At 36.8% G+C, this 13,978-nt stretch overlaps 4 protein-coding genes across 4 annotated transcripts in view; 2 read left to right on the forward strand and 2 right to left on the reverse strand.

Annotated features, from left to right (window-relative positions):
- Positions 1-5,207, reverse strand: part of LOC108575634 (DNA-binding protein RFX2) — a 7,997-nt gene extending 2,790 nt beyond the window's left edge. The window contains exons 1-7 of the mRNA XM_017938475.1: positions 5,090-5,207; positions 1,436-1,746; positions 1,015-1,207; positions 703-747; positions 334-439; positions 173-272; positions 4-66 (exon numbers count right to left, since the gene is read on the reverse strand). Coding sequence (XP_017793964.1) covers positions 4-66; positions 173-272; positions 334-439; positions 703-747; positions 1,015-1,207; positions 1,436-1,746; positions 5,090-5,207 — 936 coding nt within the window. The remainder of the gene's footprint in view (positions 1-3; positions 67-172; positions 273-333; positions 440-702; positions 748-1,014; positions 1,208-1,435; positions 1,747-5,089) is intronic.
- Positions 5,208-5,594: 387 nt separating this feature from the next.
- LOC108575711 (sorting nexin-30-like) lies at positions 5,595-7,572 on the forward strand. Its single transcript, XM_017938591.1, has 7 exons — positions 5,595-5,759; positions 5,916-6,071; positions 6,142-6,252; positions 6,362-6,526; positions 6,591-6,786; positions 6,868-7,142; positions 7,213-7,572. The coding sequence occupies exons 1-7, from the start codon at positions 5,595-5,597 to the stop codon at positions 7,570-7,572; spliced, it is 1,428 nt and encodes a 475-aa protein (XP_017794080.1).
- Positions 7,573-8,564: 992 nt separating this feature from the next.
- On the reverse strand, positions 8,565-12,438 carry LOC108575710. The gene is made up of 10 exons (XM_017938590.1): positions 12,215-12,438; positions 11,778-11,896; positions 11,426-11,671; positions 11,224-11,345; positions 9,817-11,154; positions 9,527-9,736; positions 9,329-9,438; positions 9,044-9,258; positions 8,715-8,971; positions 8,565-8,650 (listed from the first exon to the last, which is right to left on the reverse strand). The coding sequence occupies exons 1-10, from the start codon at positions 12,374-12,376 to the stop codon at positions 8,565-8,567; spliced, it is 2,865 nt and encodes a 954-aa protein (XP_017794079.1). The 5' UTR covers positions 12,377-12,438.
- A 238-nt stretch (positions 12,439-12,676) lies between these two features.
- Positions 12,677-13,978, forward strand: part of LOC108575715 (vacuolar protein sorting-associated protein 33B) — a 2,064-nt gene continuing 762 nt past the window's right edge. Inside the window, exons 1-4 of the mRNA XM_017938595.1 lie at positions 12,677-12,834; positions 12,912-13,135; positions 13,208-13,714; positions 13,790-13,978. The exon at positions 13,790-13,978 is cut by the window's right edge and continues 42 nt beyond it. Coding sequence (XP_017794084.1) covers positions 12,677-12,834; positions 12,912-13,135; positions 13,208-13,714; positions 13,790-13,978 — 1,078 coding nt within the window. The remainder of the gene's footprint in view (positions 12,835-12,911; positions 13,136-13,207; positions 13,715-13,789) is intronic.

Consider the following 13,978-nt stretch of genomic DNA (forward strand, 5'->3'; position numbering starts at 1 on the left):
AAGATATGTGCCATTGCCCTGAGATAATAACTGTCCAGTTGTAGAATTTGAACCTTGACCAGTGACCTAAATACCATGGAACATTATCGATGATATTACCATAGGACACACATTATATGCTTGGCTGGCCACAGCATCTCATTAATTGAAGATAGGATTTTTTATAAATCACCTGCGCATATGTTACTGGTGTGGATGCCGGTGTGTAATACTGACTGGATGCAGGAGTGTACATAGCTCCTGCTTCTCCAACAGCATATACAGGATATGTCCTGTAAATCACACATTGCATAATTAAATGAAATTGCTTAAATATGGTATTGATATACATACATCTGACCATTTGTCGGTATATACGTGGAAGTATCCCCCTCAACATATTGAACATAGGTCGGATGTGAGACTGGTTCGGACCCCACCGCCTCTGGTTCACCTGACACTGAAACAAACATTGTGTATTTCAATTTATTTGTACAATTAATAATTTGACACATGAACAAAGCTTTGAGGGATGCACACAACGTTTCAGAGTACTTCTATATAAGCTCTTGCACTCTTGAAATAATATTGTATTTATAGTATCCACGTGTTTACATTTATTTTCTCTCGTTATTTTTACATGCAATCTCAATTAATGTATATTAATAAATTATACATTGCTATTTTACAGAATAATGCATGCCGATTATAGTCTGCCCTCACCTACTGCCGTTGTGAGGGACGCGTAGGATGGTGAGTCACTGGTGCCTAGTGTAGTCAGAGTAGAACAGAGGTGCATGTTTTTCAGCAGCATGGAAAGGGCCAAATCTCTACTCAAACACTATAATTTTTTTCAAACTGATCCTGATACTCACCCCTAATATAACGACTTATAAGGAGTCTTATGAAAACTCAACTTATCATCGCGATTTCCTTTATACACGTTAACGCTAATCGTTAAGACTAATCTTTGAGACTCTTTGTTGAACATTTACAAGATTGTAATGGTAAAGTATCTCGAAGTTTAAAACATACCTGTTACCGTTATAAAGTGTGGAGATCCGCCGACGATGGTGCCAGCCGATGTGGACGCTGCGTCTGAATCAACAAGAGTATGTTGACCAGAATGGGTAGTATTAACTACGACTTGTGCTGTAACATGCGCTGGAGTACCTGTTGATCCGTTGGAAGAATCTGCAGCTGTTTCAAGTGGATCCTGAACCAATAACTAAATTATTATTCATAGTATGCATGTTCTCATGATCAACTGTAACTTGCTGTATAGTAATAGAAATGTTTAAAAATGAATTCTTCATCCTCCAGTACACTTGATTATATGTAGAATTACTTTCTTAGATTATTAAATACATCTTCACTAAAATAAATCTTAAATTTTCTGAAGGAAGAAATCACATTTTGGACAAGAAAGAGATCAGCACAATGTAATAGAACCAACCTGAATGGGCTGTAGATTGCTTGGGCTAGAAGGATCAGGACTGGTAACAACAGTGATAAGTTGCTGTCCTCTTGTGGACTGACTCTGTGCTGCACTTCCACTGCCACTGGAGCTGGAAGTAGTCACGACAACGACGCTTGGCTTAGGTTCCACCCCCACTGTGGTAGAGTTACCCCCACTGTTATTAGCTCTGGTGGATGCTGCGAGGGCATATTGGGCTCCTGTCGTAGTCATGGCAATCACTCCTTCACCTCTCTCTACTCCCACCGTATCACCACCACTACTACCTCCCCGTTTATGGAGGGAAGAATCTGTAAATGTACACTCATACAAATGCAACAAATATCAATAATGTTTTCCAATGGGTATGATACACGATGGATTGATATAAATTCCTTTTACCTGCTTGACTATCCTACAAAGTATGGCTGCCAAGAAATATAATTATTTGGTAAGTGGAATGACAAAGTTACTTCAATTCAAAGAAAGTAATCAGGTGAAGAAGAATAAATTTTATAAATAAACACAAATTTTAAATATATTTTCTGTGCAAGGATGCATTAATTATTTTTTATATTCAAGTACAATGGTACAAGTATCGTAAAAATAAAAATATAATAAAATTTTTCATTTCTGTTGTAATAAATTTAGTAAAACATGTCGTTTATATTCATAGATCGAACGACATTGTTTGCGAATCGGCCGTTAGATATAGCGATAACTTAACAGGCACCCTAACCTACATATAATAAGAATCGCCTATATAATTTGTCGCAGGTGTGCAGCATTCAATAATCTTCAGATCAAAGGGAAGCCCCGAAGAACTTCCAATACGAATGAAACACGTCATTGTCGTTTGGACGTGTGTATAACACGTTGGTACATCCTGTACCTGTAGGGTGGCAGGTACCAAACACAATGTTTCAAAGGGAAGAAAACGAAGGGAGGGAGGAGGGGTGGTGGCTAAAATGCAGCATACGCGTGACTGGACATAGAACTCTTGTCAAGGGGGTTGGAAGCACCAGTAGAAAAGGTCGGATCATAGGTGCAATTAGGGGGTTTTAAAACTCCCTTCCACTGGTAGCAATAAATTTTATAATTAGCCTGGATGCCCACGAAAAAGATAAGGTTTTGACATTATAAAAAATACCGGAAGAATTTTTATCGCGTATTCTATAAAAACAAAAATAATAATCCTTCTATAACACTTTCTTCTTCTTTTTTAATAAAAATTCTTAAATATAATTAAATGATATATTGCAGGGATATTATTTGATTTAAGGCATTATGTCACTCTGGAAAGTGGTGATTACATTAGAAAGCATACTGTGTGTGCACCTGGCCTCTGTTATGCATGACCGAAGCTTGGGAGTGCTATGCACACCTTATCTGTTACTTCATTGTGCATGTTCCCTGTTCTTTCACCTATATATCCTTTAAAACACTTATGGAATAAATTGTTTCTGAACTCTTCATGCTGTTGAAAATTGTAAAACAAATCCAAGAAAATAACAAAGGTAATATATACATATACATGAAATAACTAATACAAAAATACATAAAATTTTTAATTTATTGCAGCACATAAAGGGTTCAAATTGATTTAATATATTATAGACAATAATTTAATGGTCAAAAGTGGATGTCCCCAGCTATGCTTGTTCTTTCATACCTCGAGGAATACATTGATAAAATTGATAAGTCTACTTTAATTAAGTATTATAGAGGCTCCCAAATATTAGATACCCCCCTGGTAGGGTGCACAATAAAATCACCAAGGCGTAATGCAATGAAGGGGATATCTGAAGCAAGAAATCTGCTATGCTTTTCTATAGAAGAGAAATTAATTAATCTTTCCTACAAGGGATAACTGGAAACTCTATTTAAGATGAATAATATTTTCAAAACAACATCAATTTAGAACATCTTAGACTTAACAATGTATCTCAATACTCAACAGAATGTTCACACAAAAAAGCAGAGTACCAACATAAGAATGACCACAGTAAGCTCTTTCAACAACAAGGAACTTAATTACAAAGGTCTAAAACATTCTTGAACACTATATTTGTGGATATTTGAATATTTTAGCGCAAAACTTTCAATAATTATATGTCAACTGTCACTGAACATATTGATAATATGTACTGATATATATATATATATATATATGCGAACGGTAAAACTAATACAGCAGATGCTGATAAGACGCCGATCTGTTCAAACATGTTATACGCTAATCCCGCGGTCACAATTACGAGAATCACGAAAACACGCAGAATGATGTTGATAATTAGAATGAGTAAGAAAGCGCGGTTCATACGTCTCTTTTTTACTCACCTGTCTTCATGAATGGCGTGTACTTTCAACACGACGCCCGGGCGCACTTGCGCGGCCGAACGTGTCCCCCCACGTATTTCTACCCGACTTTTCCCGTTTGAGAAACGACCGTGCTTGTCACCCAGGAAACCACGCGGATAGCCAAGCCAGCGTACAAGTGAAAAAGCGGAGCAACACACTCCGACGAACCTGTATATTTTGTTGTCGACGGCTAGTCGGAGTGTTGGTTGTCTGCTGCTGCGGTCTCCTTGGCTACGGCATCACTGCCCGCGTCACGACCAGTACCGTACCTAATCCTCCTATACGAGGCTCCAGATAACCATTACATTGCAAAACGAGCACCATAAACTATGAGCATTGTTCACACCCTTTAAACATTCATTTGCCTCCTCTAATTCTTTGATCTTTATTTCCCCCCTTTTTTTAAATAGCAATACGTGCTTTCGCGATAGGAATATAGAATTTAGAGTTTATATTGCAATATTTGTTAACTTTAATTTTTTTTTTTTATTGAAATTATGTATTGCAAGTTTCAGGTTCAGGTTTGAATAGAAGCTAGTGGATTGACTTAAATATTAATTTCAAATGTAGTCCTTAATTCAATAAATTACATATTGCACTCTTGCTAGGCAAAATTACAAAACAATTTATAAAGATTGATACTTCGTACCGGGGCTATGAAATTATTGATACGCCTATGGACAGTGGCGCGCGTGCCCCGCTTTTTACACTAATAGTCGACCGACCATTCGATTAAATCACTAAAATCTATAATGCTTGCTCAGATAAAATTTAATTTGAAACTTTTTTTTCATAAGGAATCAATTCATCAAGAGCAGTAAATGTTATCCGTAAAATGTTACAGAAATGTTAGGTGGTAGAGACTCACGTGCGTGCGCAATCGCATATTAATGCGCAAGCTACATACGATACTCGTCACCGCATTATGACATTTGCTTTGTTTCGATGAATTATCATTCAGATTAGTCGTCGATTTTTACCTGATTACACGAAACGTCTGAAAATCCATTGTAATTCTCTTTGATTCGTTTGAACCGATAAGTCATATGAATTCATTGCGCTTTTACGCGGCGCGCTATTTGAAATTATCAGAGACTGAGAAATCGCATATTATTGATTGTCCATGAGCGTAATTACCTTTATCATGGTACCAAAAACGAATAAATGCAGATGAAATTTAAATGCGTAATTAAATATGTGATACTAAATGACAAAAAATTCGTAAAAATTAAAGAAAAAAATTATTTTACATTTGAGTTACCCATAACGATTTGAAGGAAGGATAAAACTTACTCGAAAATGAATTTTGTGACCGGTAATAAATAATCGGCAACGAGGATTCCTCCGCCATCATTATAGAATATCTCTTAGAAAAAATAGGGCCGTATTCTTCATCCTCCGGCCACTCCATGCTTCCACGAGGTCCAAATGAGAGTTTCGAATTTTTTATCTCCTTTGTATCCTAGAGATACGGTTTCCACGGGCGCGAATTATTCGCTTTTTGCTCCAGAATGTCACAAAATTTCTTTGACTACACTTCAAAACAACTGACGATTGAATTATAGTTTTTCAATTACATAGAACAATATACGATTTCTCTCCAAAAAGAAATCTAGCTAAAAAGGACGGCTAAATTCTAATATTTATAGATTGTAGTTTAAGTATATCAGTTTATTTATTCCAAAAGTTTTGCTAGTATTTTAAACATGATCAATGTGCGTACGGTACTTGCTACTTCGTCTAACGCCGCGCATTGTGACGCAGTGTCGTTAATGCTCGGTTGCTTGACGGTTTAAATATGATGACTTCGTCGGAAATCGAAGTGGAGAATTTAGGTGAGAAGAACGCTGAGGACTCTGCGATTTTAGAAGTAAGCACAATGGCAGTCGGCGGTGTTATTAAGCAGGAGAGCCGTGACGTGGATTTCCTTTCGAATTGTAGCACCTCCGTGGAGGGTTCTGTGGTAAGGATATAACCTGTAACTTATTTGTCAGGCGTTGTACAACTATTGTGCAGAAATTAAAATTAATTGAGTGTTAACAAAAGCTACGAATCTCCCTGTATATTACTTTACAGTATTAATTATTTACATGCTTTAAAACTACGTTTCAATTTTCAGATAGCTTCTCCCTCAATTGACAGTTTCTCTACTCTGCCAGAGCAAGAAATATCAGATTTTCAGACAGACTCTAGGGACTTGCAAGTGAAAGTAGACAATCCTCAGAAGCATGTTGAGACCCTTGAAACCTATATTACTTTTCGTATCGCAACAAAAGTAAATTTCTGTTTAAGTAGTTTTATAATGTATATGTGTCAATAGTAATGACATTTATGTATTGTTTTAGTCTACAAGAGCTGAATTTGAGGAGGGAGAATATATTGTTCGAAGACGTTACAATGATTTTATTTGGTTACGACAGAAATTAGTGGATTCTTATCCTACACATATCATTCCAGTGAGACATTGCACATTTCAGAAGCTCATTAGCCCTTATGTTTACTTGTTACCCCTAAGATAGTGTTATAACTTGTGAGAATAGTTGTACATTAATCTTATTATTGCAGCCAATGCCTGGAAAGCATACATTACTTGCACAGTTAGATCGTTACTCCAAAGAATTTATTATAGCACGCATGAAACTATTACATGTGTTTCTCAACAGAATTGTAAATCATCCCATTCTTAGCTGTGACAAAAATTTGCACACTTTTTTAACCACTAAACCAGCAGTAAGCATATTCTAGTTTTTCGGATGTTATACTTTTTGGATGTTATACTTTTCATTTTTCCTAGGAATTCCTCAAATACCGTAAGAATCGTGGAAATGTTCTCGTTAAAATGACCGATTCTCTGCAAAATATAGCGAGCACGTACATCATGAAACAGCATCACTTTGAATTCGAGCAGATTCGAGATTACTGTACAGCTCTTAGCGATAAATTATCGACTATAGATAAAATAAACCACCGCATACATAAAGAGAGACAAGGTACAATAGAAAATAATTTCCCTAAACGTGTTACAGCTACTTTTTATTAAAAATTCCATCGAGTTATATATTTTTCATTAGACTATTTGGTGGAATTGCATCAGTTACACCCAAGATTCACTTTATGGGCAACCTCTGAGCCAGAATTAGCTTCTATGCTACTAGCAATAGCCAAAGCGATAGAATGTAATGCGATGGCTCACCAAAAACTTCTGGAAAATGTTCCAAATGATGAAAGAGAATATATTTCGTATATAGATGCAGTGAAAAGTGCTTTGTCTCGACGAGATTCGATGCAGATTGAATATGAAATGACTGTGGACGAGTTAGCCAAAAAAAGACTGGAGAAAGATCAGGTAAATATCAAATTTAATCGATAAATTCGTATATTGTTAATAAATTATGATATATTAATTATTCGAACAGCTGATGGGCCTCATAAGTGGCAATGCATTGGCACAGAATTGGGGTGGTTCGCTCTGGAAAGCAGAATCTCGCGATGAAAAATTGGAGAGACTCGGCCAGGTCATTCCGCGACTGGCAAAGCAAACAGAATTATTACAAGATCGTGTAGAATGTGCAAACGAGAATTTAAGGAGCGATTTGCAAAGATGGAATGTGGAGAAGCAGATGGATTTGAAGAATATGTTAATTTCAATGGCTGACAGACAAATTCGACATTATCAGCAATGTATGAACGCATGGGAGGAAATTCTCACTGGTTTGAAGTTAGATGGAATAGGATCCGACGTTCACGTAGGACCACCCATTAAGATTCCTGTTTGAATCGTGCAATTTTTCATTCTTTTTGGATGTACATACAATAAATACTTTACGCAATTAGAAAAGGTAAAAGAAAGGAAGGTGAACAGAGATTTGTCAGTACTGACAAACGTTTTATTGCATTTAAGAATCTGACCTTACCAGCTTCATCGTCGCTGTTTCAATTAAATAACTTTGTCTCTCTCGAGTCTTAAATGTTTTGTGCCGAAGATTCGAACGGTACTTACATAAATTACAGTGCATTTAATCGCACACGGTTGCACGTTCATCTATGTATCTCATAATTTTCCAGATATAAAAAAGTTTATGGTAAAATGGCTTTATGATACAATACGTGATGGTGAGATTAATGCAAAGATGAATTAAATGAATGTATATTTAATCCTACAAATCTAGCTAGGGCAAATTTTTCGGCATTAGAGAATCAATTAAAATACATTGAGATAATATTTTTTCCTTTCGAATTCTTTTTGGGACCAAATACTAAATAATTTATCGCTGTTTTACTCTTTGTCTTACTGCGAACCACATACGATACATTCATTGACAATCAGTTCTCAATTACCTATAATCTGGTAATTAACCAAGTTATCTATAATATATATATAGATAGTCAATGTATAGTATTAGAATATAATTTACAAAATCCAAGCAGACGCTTGTAACGTTCGTTGTATCGTTATTCAGTACCCTTAGTCTATGTCGTTAAGTTTTTGGACAATCCATTACAGGGCGGCACTTAACAATCAACTTATTTAGGTAGTCTTGTGAAAAAACACAGTAAGAATCCATAATATAACGTGTTACAACAGTTGTTATTCACGCTTGTAACTAAAGACTTCTCCGAAATAGTTATTGTAAGTCTATGTATGGGGTATGTTTCCAATACATTAATTACATTGTACACGCTATCTTATCGATGATGAAAAAACTCTTAGATTTGTAACAATAAATAAATTATTGTTTGCAACATATCGTCGGCACAACACGTTATCTTATTCGATCGAAGAATAATTTGGCATTGGAGTTATATAAAATTCCACCAAATTATCCAAATCGTAGAGCCTGGTTATGGACTCACCTGAAACATTTTTTTTAATATTTTTTATCGCTTAAATTATTAATTTCATTTTGAAAACACTCACCTGCCAGTGTCATTTCATTATGCAAAAATCGTACAGTGTGGGCGTACGGTTGTTGGATTTTCTCTCTTAATTTTGGCGCCAACCGCCGAGTAGGATTCCACAATGGACTCCGAAAATTTGGAACGTTCATACAATTTGGTTTCCAAGATTCAGGCTTTACCTCTTCCATTGGCAGTATATCTGTTATTCTGTATTGACTCGTGTCTATGTTCCATGTAAATTTACACCCTACTTCATATTGCTTTCTCTCCTGCGAGCTACATCATGCATACCATCGAATTAAGTACTCAAAATACATTGAACACTCTTAAACATAAATTAGTACTAACCACTGAGTTTGACTGCCAATTTCACTAGCCTGAATCTTCATGATTAATAGACAGATAATGTCACCACTTAATGCGCACACGTCTATTATTTCTATGTCATAGTCGCTGCAATGCCAGTATCTCTTTTTGAATCTCATACAAATCCAATCCGCGATGTGATGAGAGAATGTTTCAATATCAAAACTTAATTGATTTATCGAAACACATGGTACTATCTGTAAAAGTAATAATTGTTGGTTAAATGTATCTTGTAAGATTTTTTTTAAGTTTTAATAAACCTAGTACCAATTTTTCAGCTTTACTATTACTGATCATTTGCATTTGGACGTATCCAGACCCATGGACGTGCATAGGAAGCACACATTGATAACTCACATATCCCCCTGTCTCTTCATCTGTGAAATGTATGTATACTTATGCTCGTTTTTTTTTATCATTTTTTATTTTTATTCCAATCACTAAACGATTAATGCTACAATATACCTTCGACATCTGTGATAACCGATATCATTTCATCGTCAAGCTCTATGTAGCTCCTTTTAAAGTGTGCCGTGCACTTTATACTAGGATACTGTAAATTTATTTTCGGAACAAGTGGTGAAGAATTCACGGAATATTTGCTAGAACGATCCCTGCTTATGCCTCCATTGGGTAGCTGATTTTGGTTCAATGGACGCAGCACATTTTTCTCCGCTTTAAAGTTAAAAAAAGAAAAACATTTATCAAGCTTATTTAAGAATCAAGTTTTCCCTTTACATAACTAATTGATTTACCTGAATCCACAGTTAAGTCACCGGACACGCCGATATCCTGACTAACATTGAATTCGTCTGTTTCACTCTGGTCAGAATCCACCCAATGCTTCTTACCATTTGGCAGGGCAGGCGACATGGTTGGAGAGGATGGTATCTGGTGTATGGAACAGCCCCGATGCTTAAATTGATCCCTTATATGCTTGAAAGGAACTATGTTCTCTGCGTCCTCAGTTTCATCACAAAACTCGTACTTTTTGTCTGCCAATCTACGTTTTCTGAACGAGCTGAGCTTCTCACAGGTCTCCTGCGCTTCGTCCGTGAATTCGTAAGCCTTCTCAGCCTCGAGGATAAGCTTGTGCGTTGCTCTGGTAGTCCTCGACTGCGTCGAGTTCACCATAGGCGGCGGAGAGTGTAGATTAGATCGTTTACGTGGACTGGGGTGGCGAAAGGACCTAGAGATGGGCGGCGACATCAATCTCGAAGAGGATGGGCTCATAGAGATCGAATGAAGGGGAGAATTGACAGACGTGACGTTGCTGTCCTTCGAAGCACCAGGTTGAGGGGAGTTTGAGCGTTGACTGCGCGTGCTCTTGTGACTAGACTCTGAATTCCTGGTTCTCAGGATATCCGAGGGTGGCGTGAGAATGGGCGAAGACCAGGTCATCGTCTTGAGATCAGAAGGAAGCCTTTGGGGCGTGGAACGCGGGGAACACGATGGATGTTTTACTAGAGTAATTAGATCACTACCAATATTCAGTTCCTGGGACATGTCCTCGCAGAAGTCCTGCAGAATCTTGTCCCTCACGGAAATCGCCTGCTGCTCAGTTCGCGAGCATTTACACTCACTTACGTCCAAGCACTCGCACGACTTAACACTTACGGAATCGATAGATTTATTTATATCACAGACACAGTCGCTTTGATTGCTGCTTGAGGTATTTAACGAATCACGGACTAACTTATCATCTAATTTAATTGGTTCTTCTAGAAAGTCATGTTCTATACTCAATTCGGTACACTCGGGCGTGCCCACTTTCTCGTCAGAACTCTCATACCGTTCCACACCCTTGGTGTAGTCCAATTCCTCAACGTCACTCATGTCTAGTGGCACTGAGTCCGAAATTACAGTGTCCTGTTTATCACTGGACTTCTGATTTTTCGATTTCGGAATGTCCAAGTCCACCCTAAGCACATGTAAAAAGTTGCCTGTGTTAACTACCACATGATTCCAGTAATTCAAACAGACAGTAGCACGGAACCTAGGATATGGAGAAATTACTTCGTAGGTCGTATGAACAGTGAGTCCGTGTTGAAGACAGTTACATCGTACACAACCATCCCAGTTTGCTGCTAACTCTGGAAAAATATAAAAAAGACAATTTTTCACATACTATAATTCCTTTCATGCATATAATGCCGTGTTACCTTCACCCTCTTCTTCATAGGATGCAGCAACTTTTAAACAGTCCTTACAGTTTTCAAGAGATGGTACAGTAGTTATTGTTAAGTATGCTCTGTCTGTTGGTTGAAGGTGCAGCCAGTTTGTACTAGAGATTTGTACTTATTAATTATTATAAAAAAAATCTAAGGGATTTGATATAAATAAGGTAACTGGATGGAAGCTTACCAAAGACCATGTATTACTAGCTTATTCCTTTCCATTGGCCATTGAGATATAACAATACTAAGTTCTCTGTAGATAGTGTAATTACCAAAAAGTGTGACCTCTGCAACTTTACGTGCAACATGGTTTGGAGTAAAAGCCCACCAATGTAACAAGTATTTGTACAAAGAGGTAGTACCACTCACATCCATGGTGTATGTGTATGTAAGTAAAAACTGACCACATTGTGTCAATCCCATTACAATGTGTCTTCAATAATAATAATTATTGTTATTACAAGATTGGCAATGGAGAAACATTCGTTCAATTTATTCTATATCCTTGTCATATAAATGTATACATGCTACAAACATACCCTGCCTCTAGTGCTGATTTTGGGATTACATGTAAAAGGGGTAAATGTCTCCATGAAGGTACAGTAGCAAAAAGTCTTTCCTCTGATGCATAATTGTGCGCTGATAAACAACCTCTGATCTATAAGAAAACATATTTATTCCTTTTACAATACCTAGTTTTATATTAGACCGATTTTTCTTTCAACTTCGTAGATATCATGCAGGCGTTTATTCACATAAATTACAATAAGGAAAAAAGTGGAAAATAAAAAAACTTCATGGGCAAGAACAAGAGCACATTTTTTCTTGCAGCCATTGAAAGTCAGGCAAGAATTGAAATTCTCTCTCCCAAAGTGTCAGTCATTTTTTCTCAGTTTAAGAAAGAATTTTGACAGATACCAAGAGTTTGTCAATCTCATTAACGCTTCTGTATGGGTTAAAGGTTAAGCGGCCTTACCTCTCTTAAAAATAGCTTTTGTAAGAAATGCCTTTTACTGCGACGATGTGAGACGAACGGCTTCTGTCCCACTATAACGTATTCCGATTTTTCGGAGGTAATATCAGAGAACCATTCATTGCAACAATCTGAGGTAGTATCGGAAGACGATGCGTCCGCCATTTTTAAATAACCCTACTGAAATATACGCGTGAGTGTTAGAATCACTCCGGTTTACGAGGCTCTGCTGCATGGGTGCACTAGCTGAGTCATTGTTGTGCTCCTTTTAAAAGGAACAACAGTTTTGAAGATTAATCTGTCAGAAAGGAGTTTACGATTCAAATGAATAGATACGGTCTTTAATTTTGCATGAATATTATATCAATTGAGGAAAAAATACGACGCTCCCTTAACCCTCGCGGTTAAAGAACTTTGAAAGAATATTTATTAATATAATATTTAAATAAAAAAATTCTCTGAAGCATGGACATCACATTAGACGATAGATTGAATGTATTGCAACAAATAAGTCAACGAAAATTAGTTGAAATATTGGATGCAATTCCTGGAACCAAAGACCTGGTGATAGAACAAAAACTGATGAAAATCCTGGACAGTTTTGTAGGGGTTTCCATGCTCAAGTAATTATCTTAAACAATTAGTTGGTACATATTAATTTCCTGATATATATTCAATAATGTATGTCTCTTGTATCTAGACGTTATGGCATTGAAAAGATCTATAAATTGGAGCAGGGATTAAAACTCTCAAATGTTCAACACATATTTCTTGTTTCAAGCGACCTGATTGCTTGCAAAAGAGTATTAGACCAAATACAGTCAGAAATTCCACCAAATGTTAGGCCACATGCACAACCCTGCCACCATATCTTAGTTACTCCATTTGTACCGACTGTCCTCAACTCAATAATCGAGGAAGAGGGTGATTATCATTGAATGTAATACTAGCAATGGTTAAAGTTACATTAAAGTAAGAATGCAAATGTTTGTTTAGGATTATCTGGGTTGGTCACAGTGCAAACACTATCCTGGGAATTCATAAGATTAGATGGAAACATCTTATCTTTAGAGAACTGTATGTTTACTGACCTTTACTATCACAAAGACACCACTTTGCTACCAGCACTGGCACGTGGCTTATGGTCACTACAGCTTATACTTGGCTCGCCCAAACTGACACTTTCATTTGGAAAGTATAGTCAACAAATGCTTAAAATTATGGAGTCTATGAGGCAATGTTTAGGTTCCTCTAATATAGAAAATGAAATAGGAGCTTTAATTATAATGGACAGAAATTATGACTTAGTTACGCCACTTTTAACTCCTGTCACTTACGCTGGTTTATTATACGAGGTTGTGGAAATAAAGGTTGGTACAGGAATTTTGGGCGAGTCCCAGACCAAACTTGACCCAGACAAAGATCAAATTTATGGGGAAGTGAGAGACACCCCGTGCAGCGAAGTTTTCCCTATCCTACATGGAAAGGCCAAGTCTCTAAAATGTATATTTAGATATTTTTATGTTTCGTTCTTTTACTTTTAAGATTAATAATACTTTTTTTAATGTTGTATAATAGCTGAACAAAACGCTATACAGACGATGAAATTGGCCGAAATGGAAAGATACGTGGCGACGAGATTGCAAAAGACCAGAGATCTTACGCGACAACTTGCATTTCACATTTCTGCTTGTCAACTGATTGCAGATACACTGAGTTCTGATTTTCAAATCCTGCAGAGGCTAGAAAAGTGGATACTTGAGAGCA

This window comes from Habropoda laboriosa, unplaced genomic scaffold (genome assembly GCF_001263275.1).
Source record: "Habropoda laboriosa isolate 0110345459 unplaced genomic scaffold, ASM126327v1 scaffold295, whole genome shotgun sequence".
NCBI classification, from domain to species: domain Eukaryota; kingdom Metazoa; phylum Arthropoda; class Insecta; order Hymenoptera; family Apidae; genus Habropoda; species Habropoda laboriosa.